The following is a 15,567-nucleotide window of genomic DNA, read 5'->3' as shown; positions in this document are numbered from 1 at the left end:
GGGGAGGAGGAACAAATGGCAGGGAAGGATGGGGAGACACAAAGCTGTTCACTTCCCCTTTGCAATAATTCTAAAAAACACTTTGAGATATTTTCTGGGTCTGTATCACACTCTGATGTTTCTGTGGAGAAAAGAGCTCCAAATCCATGAACACAGACTTTGTGCCAGTGCTGCTGATATTTTGGAGCAGGTTAATGGTTTGATTATGTTTATGTGTATTTTAAGGAATAGTTTGTTTATTCTCTGAAGGCAACAGACATCCCAGCAGATGGATCCTGCCAATTTATCTCCTTTTTATTTTCTTATGTAATTTCTAGTAGTAATTGTTCCAGAAATCCTTTCTGAAGTCTTGGACTTAGGGAGAATTCATTTATGGATTTCTTTCTGCCTGTCCTGTGCAGAAATGTTGAATTTCTATAATTGTTCTGCTTCTCTCTGTTGGCTTCAGGCCCAGTGTTGAGAAAGAAAATGGCTTTAGGGGTTTTGAAATACAGAAATCGGGCTGTAAAATGATTCTGGAATCTGTTAATAACACCAAAATGAAGTGCACCAGCATTGGTTCTGTATATTTATTTTTTCTCAACAGGGTTACAGGTCAATTTTAATTTTAATGTGGTTGGTGCTTCTTCATTGATGAGGTTGTTTTTATTTTGCTTCTTTCACTTGGTCATGGTTTTTTGTGTTCTGAATATCTTTTAATTTTTTGTCCTGCTTATATTCCAGTAGCACATCTGCTCCTGTCCTGCACTTCACTCTTGTCATCCCCAACCAGAGCCCTGGAAATTCTCCAGCAGGCATCAAAGCAAGCACAGGCTGCTTTTTAATAACAGAAACAAAACTTTGCACCTCCAAAATATTTCTGCAATTTCTCCTTATATTATAGTGCAGCATAAAGTTAATATTGGACCCACATTCAGTGTTAAAGATGCCAAATATTAGAATTGGGATAACTCAGAAATACTAAAGATTTTCTTGCCTGAGGTGCCCCATTCTGAGAAGTAGCTGGCACCTGACAAGGGAAATATTATTAAATGATGGCTTTGAACCTCTTTTGTTAACAAAACCATGATTGCAATAAAATGGTCACTTGCAAGGTGTGTTTGCATAAGAATATTGGTTTAATTAGAGTGGGGTTTGAGATAGGGGAGCCAGAAAGATTCACAGCAAAACTCACTATTTTGGGCCTTAATACAGTGAATTATTCTTGGTGCAAACCTTCACCAGAGCAGCTGAGTCCTGGGGGCTGAGTCTGATATCCACTGACAACTTTATTTTCTTCTTAGTTTGTGAATTCCATCAGTATCCAGTGGAAGCCAGGCTCTGCAGCCAGAGGTGATTCTTTTTAATGAAAAATAGATATCTGTATTGGAGAAATCAGTGGAGAACCTTGGAAACCTGGTTTTGAATTCAAGAAAAAAGGCAAACTGTCCAGATGAAATATGAGAATATGGAATTTATTTCCCCCATAGATTTGTTTTCTTACCATTAATGAGTATAAATGTACATTGAATGTCTGGAAGAGGAATGGAATGGAGCTGCTGGAGGCACTGGAAGCAGTGCTGGCTCAGAACAGTTGCATCTGTCATGCAGCAGGAATGCCTGCAGTGGAACCTGCTCTCCAGATAGAGCTGTTTCAAATCAGGCCTATCAGCATAAAGTGTCAGCTCAAATTCATCAGAGGCAGGAGAAAAACAAAGCATTCTGATCCAGGTGAAACTCAAGCTGCTCTCTGGTGGCTTCCAGCTCTCCCTGGTGCTGCAGAATGGCAATGCTGAAATTCCCCTGCTGCTGGAAGTCCTGATGCTCCTCCCAAGTTCCCCTTCAGGGGCTGGGATTGTGTTTCCTCCAGCTGAGCAGCTCCAGGGGCTCCCCAAAGCCCCTCTGGGCTCTTCCAGCTCGGCTTTGCCATCAGCAGGGAGGGGTGGGTCAGGAATTTGTGCAGAGGGTTGGAGCCAGGAATTCTCCATTGTGTCCCAGGGCTCAGGACTCATCCCTCAGTGGCTCAGCCACTCCTCATCCCTCAGTGGCTGTTTGGCAGAGGTTGGTGCACAAATGAGCTTAGGTTTTGTGGAAATCTGATCATTTGCTTTGTAATAAGGTCCCGTTCATTCAAATCAACTCCGTAGCACAATGGCAGCACTTTGGGAGCTCTTGAGGCTGTGGAGTCACCACTGGGCTTATTTAATTTGTTGTTGAACTTCTGATTAAATTTTACATTAAGGCAGAAGCACCTTGTCTTAAATACAAACCCTTTTTATGAGAAGTGGCTCACAGACTTGCTTGTTCCTTTTCTTGGCTAATTTAGAGCCACACTGCAGCCATTACAAAGAAATCAAAAACTACAGAAAAATCACATCTGTGTACTGTGAAAAGGTATTTTGGGGCACTTGCTTCTTCCAAAAATGTTTGCAGGCGATAACAAGCAGGGTTTGGGATAAGTCAGCCTTGATTTGGGGTTTACCAGAGCAGCAGCCACGGTGAGAGGCAGAGATCTTTGCTGCTGTCTGGTGTTAGGTGTGCTCACAAAGTAGAGCCCATCCACTGGCTCACAAATGGACTCTGGATATACTGGAAATTATGGAAAATAGCAAAATGTTGGCATTTCTGTTCATAAAAAAGAACTGGACAGCATTCAATGTTGGCTGCCCTGTTGGGACAAGGCCCCTCAAGGTGGAGTAAGGCCTTGGCCTTCAAGGGATTGCAATGATATTTTTCCTAAAGCTTAGCAGGAGAAATGGGAGTGCAATCAATTAAATTTGTGCTGGACCAGACCTTTTGATGCCAATTGAGGCCCTGCTGTGTGCACACAGGGTTACCAGGAGCTGTGCAAGGCACCGGGGCTGATGGACACAGCGAAGGCTCGCGAGCCCCGCTCACACTGAAACCCCAAAGAGCTGCCACTCCTGGCCCTGCTGAGGGGGACACCAACCCCAATCCTTGTGCCACGGGGTGCTCCTGGTGGGAATTCCGTGCTGAGGCTCCTCTGCAGGCTGTGCCTGGCCCTGGCTCACGGGCGGGGAAGGGCGGCAGCGGGCATGGACGAGCTGTGCTTGGCCTCTGCAAAGAGAAAGGGCCTGGTTCACTGCCAGCACGGATCCCACAGAGCTCCCAGCTGCTCCTTCCTCCTCTCCCCATCAAAGCTCCTGCTTGGACATCGCTGTCTGAGGCAGCAGCTGCACCACGGTGCTGGGCCCTGCGCTAGAGCCTAGCTTATAGTCTTCACTGCCTGTGCTGGCAGAAGGAGATGGAAGGGATGTCTCAGGAGAGGCTGTGGGAGAGAAAAGAAACAGAATTAACATGGGTGCTGCTCAATGGAAAGCAGCAAAACCATCCTACAAACCCAGCAGCAGGAGCTTGGGGGATCCTGGCACGTCCTTCTGTCCTGGTTTGTGAGGAGGCACGGGGTGGACTGGCAGGACCAGTTCTCCTCAGGGTTTTCCATTTGTGGAATGCCCCCCAGTGCTTTTCAATCCTTCATCTCCTTGTCAGAGAGGAGCCTGCATCCCCACTGGACCTCCTCTACAGAGCACAGCATTTCTCTAATCTCCTTTGCTGGAAAGGGGCTTAAAAGCTAAATAAAAGCCACTTAAAATACATGATGCCAACATTTATAGAGCTGAGAAACAGCAAAATACACTGCAGGAGGTAAATGACTGTAACTGGCAGAGGGAGACTGTGAAGGACATTGTGATTGTTCAATTCCACCTCCTGCTCTACTTTCCTTTCTCCACAGCATGGTCCTACAGGGGATAAATCCTGAACCCACCCAGCAGTGCCCAGGGTGACTGAGGATGGGCTTGTGCTCAGGTCCTGTTGTTTGGCAGCAGCCACAGGGAACTCCTGCCATAAGGAACCATCTGGCCTCTATTGTGGCATCTCCCAGTGCTGCCAAATCCATAGAAACACTCAGTCGTGATTCCTAGCCCTTTTTTTTCAGCCTTGTGTTGTTTCAGTAACATCTCAAAACCCCCCCTGGGTCATGCTACCATTAAAAAATCCTAACTGCTCTTTGGAATCATGGAAAGGAGTCAGCCAGGGGGGCTGGGAGCTCTGATTCCATGTAACACTTAAAAATGTATAAATAAACTTAAAGAACTTAACTAAACTTACATTTACTTCAATCAATTTATAGAACTTAAATGTTATTTTAAAAAATAATAAATACACAAACTTTTTTTTTTAATAAATAAAATTTAAAATAAATAAATAAACAATTTTTTTCCTGAGCTGTGTCTGCTGCCCAGCTCCTTGGCTATGCTGACACTAATGATGCAAATAATTAGTAAATGATGTAAAAATGGGCTGTAAATAACACAGAAAGGGGGACATACGGTCTGGAGCAGTGTGGATCACAGAGGTCATGTTGCTTTGCAGGACATGTCCTGGCAGTGGTTCCAGGTTGAGGCTGGGAGGTGCTGACTGGTACTGGAGATCAGCAGAGGTTCCTGCAAGTGGAATTGGGAAGAGACATCATTCCTTGCATAGTTCCTGCCAGGATGCTCTGGGCTAAATCTTTTTCACGCAGAGGATGTGGAAGACCTCTGTGGGTGAAGGTTAATGGCTCATCTTTGCTTCCTTCCCCTGCTCTCAGCCTCTGGCAGTGTGGGAGCAGCCCCCTGGGATGGCTGGGCTCTCAGCTGCTCTCCAGCTGCACTCTTCTGCCTGGGGTGTGTCCCAAGGGCTGCTCTCATCCGGATTTCCCATAAAGTTGGACATTTCACATGTTTCTAACAAAAGATGTGTTGTCTGCCTTAAACTGCCTCAGGCTGGAGGCCTAAGTTGAGTTCCACACCACAGAGGGGATCCTTTGCTGTAAATCTCACCAGATTTCCAGAGCTAGGCTGGAAAGAATGGCTCTGGGGTTGGACTGGAGTGAGAAGGACCCTTCAAGCTACAATTCATCAAACGGTTTTGGCTGGAAGGGATCTTAGAGCTCATCTCATTTCAACCCCATGCCATGGGCAGGGATGCCACCCACTGTCCCAGGTTCCTCCAAACCCCATCCAGCCTGGCCTTGGACACTCACAGGGATCCAGGGGCAGCCACAGCTGCCCTGGGCACCTGTGCCAGGGCCTGCCCACCCTCACAGGGAGGAATTTCTTCCCAACATCCCACCTAAACCTTTTCTCTTTCAGCTTAAAACCCTTTCTCTCCATCCTCACAGAATTCACAGAATCACTGGGTTGGAAGAGACCTTCAAGATCATCGAGTCCAGCCCAGCCCCAACAGCTCAACTCAACCCTGGCACCCAGTGCCACATCCAGGCTTTGTTAAACACACCCAGGGATGGGGACTGCACCACCTCCCTGGGCAACCATCCCAGAACTTTATCACCCTTGCTGTGAGAAACTTTTCCCTAATATCCAACCTATATTTCCCTTGGCACAGCTCGAGGCTTTGTGCTCTGGTTCTGTTGATCCAACACGTGAATTGTTTTGACTTAATGACCAATCACGGTCTGGCTGTGTCGGGACTCTGGAGAGAGTCACGAGTTTTCATCATCATTCTTTGTAGCCCTCTGTATCCTTTCTCTATTCTTTAGTAGAGTTTTAGTATAGCATAATTATAATATTATATAATGTAATGTAATGTAATGTAATGTAATGTAATGTAATGTAATATAATGTAATGTAGCATAATTATAATATAATATAATATAATGCAATATAATATAATATAATATAATATAATATAATATAATATAATATAATGTAATGTAATGTAATGTAATGTAATGTAATATAATATAATGTAATGTAGCATAATATAATATAGTATAGTATAATATAGTATAGTATAATATAGTAATATAATATAATATAATACAATACAATACAATATAATATAATATAATATAGTATAATATAATGTAATGTAATGTAATGTAATGTGATAATATAATGTAATGTAATATAATGTAATCTAATCTAATCTAATCTAATGTAATCTAATGTGATATAGTATAGTATAATATAATATAATATAATATAATATATAATTTAATAAAATATAATAATATAATATAATGCAATGTAATGTAATGTGATAATATAATGTAATATAATGTAATATAATATAATATAATATAATATAATATAATATAATATAATATAATATAATTAATATAATATAATATAATATAATATAATATATTTTAATATAATAATATAATATAATAATAATTTAGCCTTCTAAGAACACAAAGTCAGATTCAACCATTTCCTTCCAACCACCCCAGAAAACACCCCACCCCTACCTCCCAGCAGCATCTCCTGCAGCAAGCTGTCGATCCTGGCCACTCCAAAGAGCTTCACGAACTGCACCTGCTCGATCATCTGCCAGGTGATGCTCTGCAGGGGCGGCAGCAGCAGCAGGATGTCGCTGAAGCGGCCCCGCGAGTCGTACTGGCGGTCGTTGATGTAATCCTCCAGGTTCACCTGCACCTGGAAGCGCATGTTCTTCACCTTGCCCGGCTCGCTCAGCCCTCTGCAGTCTGGGACAGGGGGAAGTGCAGTCAAGTGCTGGCCTGTTGTCCTAGGGTGATGCTGTGATGTTTGTATCCCCATTGGTGTGCTCTGGTTTAGGGCAAATTTGGGAGGAAACCTCCAGAAAGCAAACCCACACGGCCCCTCCCTGCAACTGGTTTGGGAAGGATTCCTTGGAGAGAAGGGGAAAGAACCTGTTTATTTAACAGGCACAGCACCCCCAGCACACAAAATGAACAATACCAGGTGACACCGCTCTGTCACCCTTTCACACTCTGTCACTCTTTCACTGCTCTGAAAAAGATGACAAATTCAGAAAGTCTCTCCTGGGGTTGGTCGCTCTGTTATCAGCCCCTCCCGCGCTGGGGCAGCTGCTGCAGCCACAAGGTGCAAACTCTGGGTGTTCCCAGGTCCCAGTCTGGAACAGGCTCGAGTGGGTCCAAAAAAGGGAAAGGAAAAACAGTCCAAGGAAAAATTCAGACTGCTTAGCTAAACTGACTAATGAGCAGGAGCAAAAAGCAAGAGCAAAGCAGGAGCAGGAGCAGGAGCAAAGCAAAAAGCAAAACCCACTCTATGTACTGCCCCATCTGTGTGTCCCACCAGCCGTGGGGGAGCAGCTGATAACAAAACCAAAACTGATAACAAAACCAAAACTGATAACAAAACCAAAACTGATAACAAAACTAAACAAAACAGTCGCTCTCCAAAGCCAGTCCTGAAGGTACAGAACACAATATCCAGCATAAACAGCACACACAAATGGGGATACAAGCACCATAACGCCACCCTGGGACAGCTGTGCAGGCAGATGTTGGCCTGTCAGGCACTGGGATAGGGAGTGGTGGGGTGGCTGGCTCTCACAATTAAAAGGCAAATATCCTGTATGTATGTTAGGAGAAGTTTTACAGATTTATAGTTGTGTTTTACCCCCCTTGCCTTGTTATCAGGGTTGTTATTACCCTGGGTTTGGGACATTTGGGAGGGTGGGATTCTTACTATGGCAACAGCTGACCCCCAGTCAGGATTTAAGGAAATTATTTCCACCACTGGACAGCAGAGAAGGATTTGATGGACAGAACTTTGGGAGGGGTTAAAGGGTTAAAAGGTGAAACCTCCCTTGTGTGGGAGAGCACATGGTGGGAAAGATCCTCTGCTCCTGCCACCGTAACATTCTATCTGTCCTCTGTTCTATTTTTTATAAGGTTTTAATAAACCTTTCCAAATTTTGGGAGTGAGTATCATTTCTCACAGGCAGGCTGTTTGCAGGGAAAAGCACGAGATGGCAGTGATGCTCTGAGAGGGTCTCCAAGATCAGCTGGCAGGTTGGGCTGCCATTGCTTCACATCTCACATGGAACAGGGAAACAGTGAGGGGAAATTGGAGGAGACTTTGAAGGGAAACGGCAAGAAAATAGGAGCTTGCTTGACATGGATGTGTCTGCCTACAGCCGTTAGTGAAGGGGAAAAATTTAGAAGTTAAAACATTTATCCTTCCAAGGAAACAGCCTGGAATTTTCCCCTGAAAACTTGGAGTCACAACTGCCACCACTAAATGCAAGGAGTTTCTGTGCCTGTGTGTTGTGATTACACTCGCTGCAGCATCGGGGTCTTGTCTTGCTCTCCTGCCTTTGACCTGTGGTCAATCCTTTTTTTCAAGGACCACTGGCCCAGCTGTGCTTCAGCAGATAAATTTGTCCCTGGGTGGGGTGAAGTGCTGGCATTTACAGCCTCCCACTCCTGCCTCTGCTGCTATCTAAACCTGAGATTTCTGGATCACTGCACCATTTCCTTCACTGTCTGCAAGGAATCCACAGGCACCACATTTTGGGGGATGTAGTGCCAAGAGATTAGATAAAGTGGTTAACAAATGATGGTGTGTCAGCACCAAGCTCGTTAGCATGGGTGAACTTCACTTCACACTCCCTCCTTCCAGCTGAAACCTCAGCACCTCGTTGTCACATTGATCTAAAGCTGCACACTGATCAGCTGAGAATGTAATTTGTCAAAATCAGTCTGATGAAAGCACCCCTGCTCTGTTCTCAGCAGGCTTTGGTGAGCCACAGCTCATGAAACTCCTGGATCTTGATTTTGAATCAGTGAATACAGCAAAAAACCCCAATAATTAATGGCTGATACTCTGATTTCTCCATGCTAAAAGACAAAAGGGCATTGTCTGGACTTGGGATTGTTCTCCCATGTCCTCCCTGAGCTCCAGGGAGATACCCACTGGAACCTGGGCCGAGGCAGAACCCCCAGCGCTTCTGGAATAAGCACAGCAAAGCTTCAAAACAAACGGGTTTTTCTCTGGATTTCCCTGTTCTCCATCCTGTGGATCAGCCCTGCCCTGGGATGCTGCTGGCTTCCAGCAAGGTCCATTAGCAGATCCCTGATATTTCTGGGCACTCTGAGCTGCCCAGCTCCCTGTGGTTTCTGATGGTGCTCTCTGGACTCTTATGGATGCTCCACATTGCTGCTTGTCTGGCTCTCTCTGCTTATACATAATTAATACAGGCATGTATGTCCTTAATGATCATCTCCTGCATTTCAGGCCGATGGGCTTTCCCAAAGCCAAGCTCCTGCAGCAGCCAAACTCCTCCAGGGCCTGCAGAGCCTTGCACATCAGCCTGGCTGGAGTTCACACTCAGGAATTGGTCACTTCTGCCCTAAACCTGCACTACTGAGTATTGCTGATTGCAGAATGGACAGGCTGAGATGCAGAGCTGCTCCCAAGGGGTTTTCCTGGGTTTGGGAGAGCCCCCAGCTGCTGTGCAAGCCCTGTGCCTGGCAGGCAGAGGGAATCTCACCTGGGTCAAAGAAGATGATGGCTTTCAGGCAGGCGTACTCGTTGTCGTCGATCTGGATGTCGCGCAGGGGCTTCACCAGCTCGTCCAAGATTCTGGTGGCCACACGAGCGATTTCCAGCTCTGGGCAGTGCATTGGGATGATGAAATCATTCCCTGGGAAGACAAGAGGAATTCCCCATCAGGTTTTGGCTCCAGCTCTGCTCTAATCCAGCAGTTCCCTGATAGTCCCAGTGCTGTTTGCAGCGGTTTCCAGCCTGCAGCTTTATATTCTGATCTGAGAGAGAAGCGAGCCCCAGATCTCATCCCCTGGTGCTCATTTATCTCAGCTGCACCTCAGTGCACCCACACTGTGCCCACAGCCTGCTCTGTGCTCTGCTCTGCTTTGCCCTGTGTTACATCGAGCATCTGTTTGTAAGCAGTGCTGCACTGCTTTATTTTTGTTTTCTTTCCCCACACAGAGTTATCCCTCTCTCTTTTCCTTATGTGAAGCTTTTAGGGTCAGTATTGTCATTTTTCTGAGAACAATCCCACCTCAGGTGGTGGGAAACACCTATTTTCCTGTAAAATAATAAATAATAAATTAGTAAATTGAGAAATAAAGAATTTGCCTTTTCCTATAAAAGGAAGCACCTATTTGCACTGTAATTTTTAATAGACGTTTCTGACCAGTTTTCAAGTATCTATACCCAAATACCTCATTGCTTAGGCCTTGGCAATTTCAGGTACAAAACCAAGACAACCCAGTTTGAGATGCCATTTAAATCCTGGGGCTTTCTCATCCACAATTTCAAGGCAGTGAGGGAGCAGTTACAAAAATCCCAGTGAATTTACTGGCTCCTTTTGACTCCAGCACTGTGTCTCCACCCAGATGTGCAGCCCAGCAGTGCAGAGGGGGTTTGGGGGATGCAGAATGCTTGGGAATGACTTGGGAGGGGTGAATTATAAAAGCAGGAGTGTGTTTCACTCCCTTACCTAACAGCAGGAAGTCACTGTACGGGATGGACCTCTTGGCTACCCCGAGGAGCAGGTGTTCCCCTGCGTGGGCTCTGAGCAAGGCAACCTGGAGGTGGCACAGGAGACAGAAATAAGATTCCACTGGAAAATCACAGGATGGAGTGCTGAGCTGTTGCTGTTTAATTAAGTCCCATTTGCTGTTTGCTTAGGTCTGGCAGATCTACAGATAAAGTTCTGTTCAGGGCTAGGAAATAACAGTGTATGTTCACTTTGAGAAGTGAACAAGCTAAAGGAAAAGCTGGTTTTAACTAAAAGAGCAAAGAAGGGCTTTGAGTAATTTGAGTTGTTAGGAAATAATCCGATTGTATATTCAATTATTAGGTACCACTTAAGGCAAAATCAGAACTGCCTTGTAATTCAGAACTGCTGAGTAATTTGAGTTCTTAGGAAATAATCCGATTCTATATTCAATTATTAGGTACCACTAAAGGCAAAATCAGAACTGCCTTGTAATTCAGAATAGCAGCAGCCTGACACAATCAGAATTTTTTGGCTGTATCTTTTGCAGGTTGGACTGACCAAATCTATATTTTGAGGGACTTTGGCTACTGAAGTTATTTTTAACTGGTCCCTCTTTCTCTCCTGTTGTTTGATCTGCATGTTAATGCCAGATTCTCCCGTGAAAGCCCAGCTGGGAATCCCTTTCAAAGGCACTGGAATTACCGGGAAGGGCCACTGGGTTTTACCTGGTCGTCGAGGGGGAGCTCACAGAAGGCTGGGATGTACTTTGCCCATTCCACCAGCACCAGGAGCTGCTGTTTCATGGATTCACACACGTCGTGGATGGTGGCAATCTTCTTCATGGCAATGTCTGTGCTGTGCACGGGGCTCAGGGGTAAATACTGAAAGAGAAACCAGTTTGGGCTGTGTCTGCACCAGTACAACGCTGGTTTATCGCCCTCCACAGCAAGGGCTCATCGCTGGGAGGTGTTCCCCTTGTGGTTGGGCACTTTGTGCTCGGCTGTGTCCTACTCACAGCCCGTGGAGCAGCTTCCACGAGGTGGTGCTCAGTCCCAACACACACCCAGCCCTCCTCAGCCTCCTTCCCTGCTCTCCAGGACAAAAATCAACATTCCCATTCCAGCAGCACCGTGCCTCAGCTTCCCACCAGTCCCTCCTGCCAGCCAAGCGCATGGAATGCATCCGGGTTGCTCTCAGGGACACAAAACTGCATTTTTGATCTCTGCAGGGCTGCGTGGCAGGGAGAGGGTTAAAAACAATAGCTTTTGGAAAGGAAGTGGGCTCAGGGCTGCATGCAATGTGCAACATCTGGACCGTGTGTTTCAGTGGGAAAAGGGTATTTGCATAAGAATTTAGAGGATGCTCAGGGTGAAATTAATGCTGGGGTATGAAATATAAAAGCAATCAGCGTCAGCTGAAGCCCAGTGGATTTACTCACGTTATTTTTCTGCCCTGATAAAGAAGTTATGTGCAAAGATACAATCAACCATGACTGGAATGTTATGTTCAGAGCAGGACAGAGTGCAGCAAGGAAGGATAAAATTCTGTGTGAATGCAGTGAGGTTTTAGGGGTGCAGCAACAATTGAGGCTGGGGGAAGAGGGACCTGGGCTCTGCAACATCCCTCAGCCCTTGGAATTTCAGTTTTCTATCTCCCACCAAAGGAGCATCTGCTCCCTGCAGGATGTATGGCCCTGATAATGGATTTTTTCCTGTCTGCTTTTGGACATTTTGCATTTTCTTCCCTGTGGGTTGGTGCAGGAGCCATCCAAGGGCAGAAAAACCATCCAGCCCTGGCTGGTTTTGTGGGCTGGGATTGCTGAGGGCCATGGACCCGTCTGGGGGGGCTGTCCCCACGTGTCCTACCTGCTGTGCCATGGCCTCAGCCTGGGTGAGGATGTTGATGGACAGGGAGCCATTGTCCTCATAGCTGCTCCTGCGGATGCTGATCCTGTCACGCTCGTTCTGCACGGCTGAAAGGAGAGAGAGAGAGAGGGGGGCTGGTGCCAGTGACAAAATCTTAATGGCTGTGTGAGTGACAAAATCCTAATGGCTGTGTGAGTGACAAAATCCCAGTGATTGTGCCAGTGACAAAATCCTAATGGCTGTGTGAGTGAGAAAATCCCAAAGTGTGAGTGAGAAAATCCCAGTGCTTGTGCCAGTGAGAAAATCCCAAAGTGTGAGTGAGAAAATCCCAGTGCTTGTGCCAGTGAGAAATTCCCAATGGTTGTGTGAGTGAGAAATTCCCAATGGTTGTGCCAGTGAGAAAATCCCAGTGCTTGTGGCAGTGAGACAATCCCAAAGTGTGAGTGAGACAATCCCAAAGTGTGGGTGAGACAATCCCAGTGCTTGTGCCAGTGGGACACTCCCAGTGCTCGTGGCAGTGAGAAATCCCCCCCAAGCAGTGGCTGCTGCTCCTTGTGGTCCCTAACAGGAGTGGATGGGGCTTTGCTCCTGCAAGAGCCTCCCCTGTGGCTGGATTTGGAATAAACAGGCTTTGGGGAGGGGAAAGGCCACTTCAGAGGGAGAAGACCAAGCACAAGAGGGAGATGAGGCCATTTGGGGGTAGGAGCAACACCCATGGGGGGTTTGCTGGTCCTACTGGGTTTGATGCAGCTCAGAGGGAGTTTGGGGGTTTGGTGTGACCCCTCTCCACCTGGCAGGGCTGGAGCCCTGGCCTGTGTGCCCCTTTGTGCCCCTTTGTGCCCCTTTGTGCCATGGCTGCACTGAGGGCTCGGTGCTGAGCTCCTGATACAGCAGGGTGAGCTCCTGGGGCTGCACCTCACCTCATGGCAGGGCTGGAAAAGCAGCCCCTGGTGCCACCTCAGAGCAGCCTTGGAGTGTCCCCTGTCCCTGAGGAGGTGACCCCAGGGGACATCACCACTCCTGGGGCACAGAAGGAGTCACTCCACGAAGGAAGCTCAAAGAAAAGGAAGTTTAAATCCCCCTTAAAACCATTTCCTCAGCGTTGCCCATCACACAGCTGATTTCAGCCAGCCTGAAACCCCAACAGCAGTGACACATGAAGACAGCAGCAAACCAGGGTTTGTCCCCAGCCCTGCTGCTGCAAATCCCTGCTGGAAGCCAGCTCAGAGTCCTGAAACAGCAACACCACAGACCTGGGACACACAGCAGGGACACAGCAGAGTGAGGGTCAGCCCAGAGCTGGGCATGCCATGGTGAATTGGAAAACCCCACCGATTTTTGAGGCCCATTCCACCCTTAAAACCATCCTTCCCCTGAAACACCAGCCACATCCATCATGCTCCATCAGCCCTGCTCAGGGAACAGAAGGCACGGATTGCACTTCAGCACTTATTTCTGCAGCAGCCTCTAGAGCTGACTCACCTCCACTGCAGCCATCAAGGGAAACAGCAGCAGAGAAAAAAAAGAGAATTTCAATTGAACCCAAGCTGCTTTCAGTGCTGGTTTCTCCCCCAAGCCCTCTTGCCTCTGTCCAGCAGCTCGGGGCTGGGAAGGAGCCTGAACACACTCAGGGCTCTCCTGGCAGCTCCCAGGTCTTGGCTACAGACAGCTCAGAAAGGCACTTGCCATGTCCCTGGAGCAGAGGGAGCGGGCAGATCAGCGTGTGGTGATAGGGCAGCACATCCCTCCTCCTCCATGCAGCAATCCCAGACTGATTTCACTTTATCTGCGGTAAAATGACTCCAACAGAGCTGCCAAAGCACGACTCACTCTGTGCTTTAACCCCTTGGGTGCAGAACACTGGGGGTTTGTCTCCAAAGTGGCCACTGGAGAAGATTTTTCCAGCAATTTTTTCCCCCCTTTCTGCAGAACCAGCAGAGTTATTTTGCCATCATTCCTTTGAGTCTTTGCCTCGCTGCTGGGTCTTGTTTTAGAGCATCAGGACTCATTCCTGGGAATCCATACAAAGGGAAAAACGTGGGCACTGCTTTGCACAGTTTCTTTCTGCCCCCTCATGTCCAACCACTGCTCTGTTTTCCTCCCCAGCCTCTGATGAGGGGCCAACAAAGCAAAAGGGCAGAAAACAAGCACCAGTGACAAAAATCAATGCCTCCCCTTATCAACAGGAGTGCAGGGTTTGTTTTCCAAGATCTGGGGCTCAGTCAGGATCAGCCTGTGGGGATCTGACTTTGTACCTGCATCCATTTCTGAAGGGTGCCACACACAAACACATCCCTGGAGCATTTTCAGGCTGTGGACACTCCAGAGAGGCAATTCATCATCAATTTAGAGAAAAAACCCAGCTTTTGGGAGGCTCTGCTAGCCCTGCTCAGACAGCAGCATCAGTTGCCCTGTGTGTGAAGGGAGGGTGAGCCTGAAGGTGATTATGGTATAGGAACCATAATCTTGGCACTGCAGGGGTTTTGCTGGACCACCAGAAAGGTGAGTGGCAGCATCTCAGGAGAAACAAGGCTGACCCCATCTGTGTCATCACTGGCTATTTTGTAAAATCCCCAAACACCTGTGTTTGTATCAGGTGCTCCCCCTCATGCTCTCAGGGTGGGCCTCTCTGCCTGCTCACAAGAAAAGGGACAGGTTTTGCCTTTCCAGTCGAGTTACACATCTGATTTTCTGTAAACCCTACAGTGCCAGGCAGACCTGGTCCCCATGACAGACTCCTTTAAGAAGCCTCAGGCTGTTTTTCCCCCCAGTCTTTTTATGGCACATATTTCAGAGCTTCCCTCATGCTCTGATAAGCTCAATCTTCCAGTGCAAGTGGATGGTACAGAGTGACTTTCTCAAGGTGATTTGGGTGTTATCTCTGAAAGCACCCAAGATGTGATGGAATTAGATACAAAGGGGAGTTAATGTTTCACCTGCCACAAAAATTAATCTCTTACTGTGCAGTGATTATATTGCTGTATTTATTGTGTTTGTGAAAGGGAAGGGACAGGTCACTCCTGGTGAGGCACTGGGAGTGCTCGAGGGACGTGCTGGGCTCAGCTGTGATCTTGGCTTTGCTGTCAATAAAACCCAACTAACCTGCAGGAAGGGCTAAAAACCCAGGGCTGGATCCCTCTGTCTCCCAGGGGCTGCTGTTTCCAGAACTGCCTGGCAAAATCTTTGCTCCCTGGGTTATTTTTTTTCCCCTTCTCTGCACATTCCCAAAGCCAGAAAACGCCACAAAGAGCCACCCAGCCCTGCAAGAAGGGACAAGAGTGCCCAGGATGGTGCTGGCCAGGGACAGCCTGGCCCCAAGCTGGGCTTTCCCACAGGGAGAGAGGGCAGAGTGATGCTGGTGTCTCCCTCCAGGGACTTGTCCCTGGCCACAGCACGTCCTGGCAGTGGGAAGAGGATGGGAAAACAAACAAATCCTCCC

The 15,567-nt window shown here is 47.2% G+C and overlaps 1 protein-coding gene across 4 annotated transcripts in view; it reads right to left on the bottom strand.

Annotated features, from left to right (window-relative positions):
• Positions 1 to 555: 555 nt before the first annotated feature.
• Positions 556 to 15,567, bottom strand: part of LOC132332815 (hepatocyte nuclear factor 4-beta-like) — a 56,954-nt gene continuing 41,942 nt past the window's right edge. For all 4 annotated transcript variants that reach the window (XM_059857447.1, XM_059857446.1, XM_059857445.1 and 1 more), the window contains 7 exons: positions 12,129 to 12,235; positions 10,989 to 11,144; positions 10,261 to 10,348; positions 9,289 to 9,441; positions 6,257 to 6,493; positions 4,332 to 4,445; positions 556 to 3,268 (listed from right to left, as the gene is read on the bottom strand). In XM_059857447.1, coding sequence (XP_059713430.1) covers positions 3,135 to 3,268; positions 4,332 to 4,445; positions 6,257 to 6,493; positions 9,289 to 9,441; positions 10,261 to 10,348; positions 10,989 to 11,144; positions 12,129 to 12,235 — 989 coding nt within the window. In that variant the 3' untranslated portion in view covers positions 556 to 3,134. The remainder of the gene's footprint in view (positions 3,269 to 4,331; positions 4,446 to 6,256; positions 6,494 to 9,288; positions 9,442 to 10,260; positions 10,349 to 10,988; positions 11,145 to 12,128; positions 12,236 to 15,567) is intronic.

This window comes from Haemorhous mexicanus, chromosome 12, assembly GCF_027477595.1.
Source record: "Haemorhous mexicanus isolate bHaeMex1 chromosome 12, bHaeMex1.pri, whole genome shotgun sequence".
NCBI classification, from domain to species: Eukaryota; Metazoa; Chordata; class Aves; order Passeriformes; family Fringillidae; genus Haemorhous; species Haemorhous mexicanus.
Note: the sequence above shows the minus strand (reverse complement) of the source record. Positions and strands in the feature narration are given on the sequence as shown.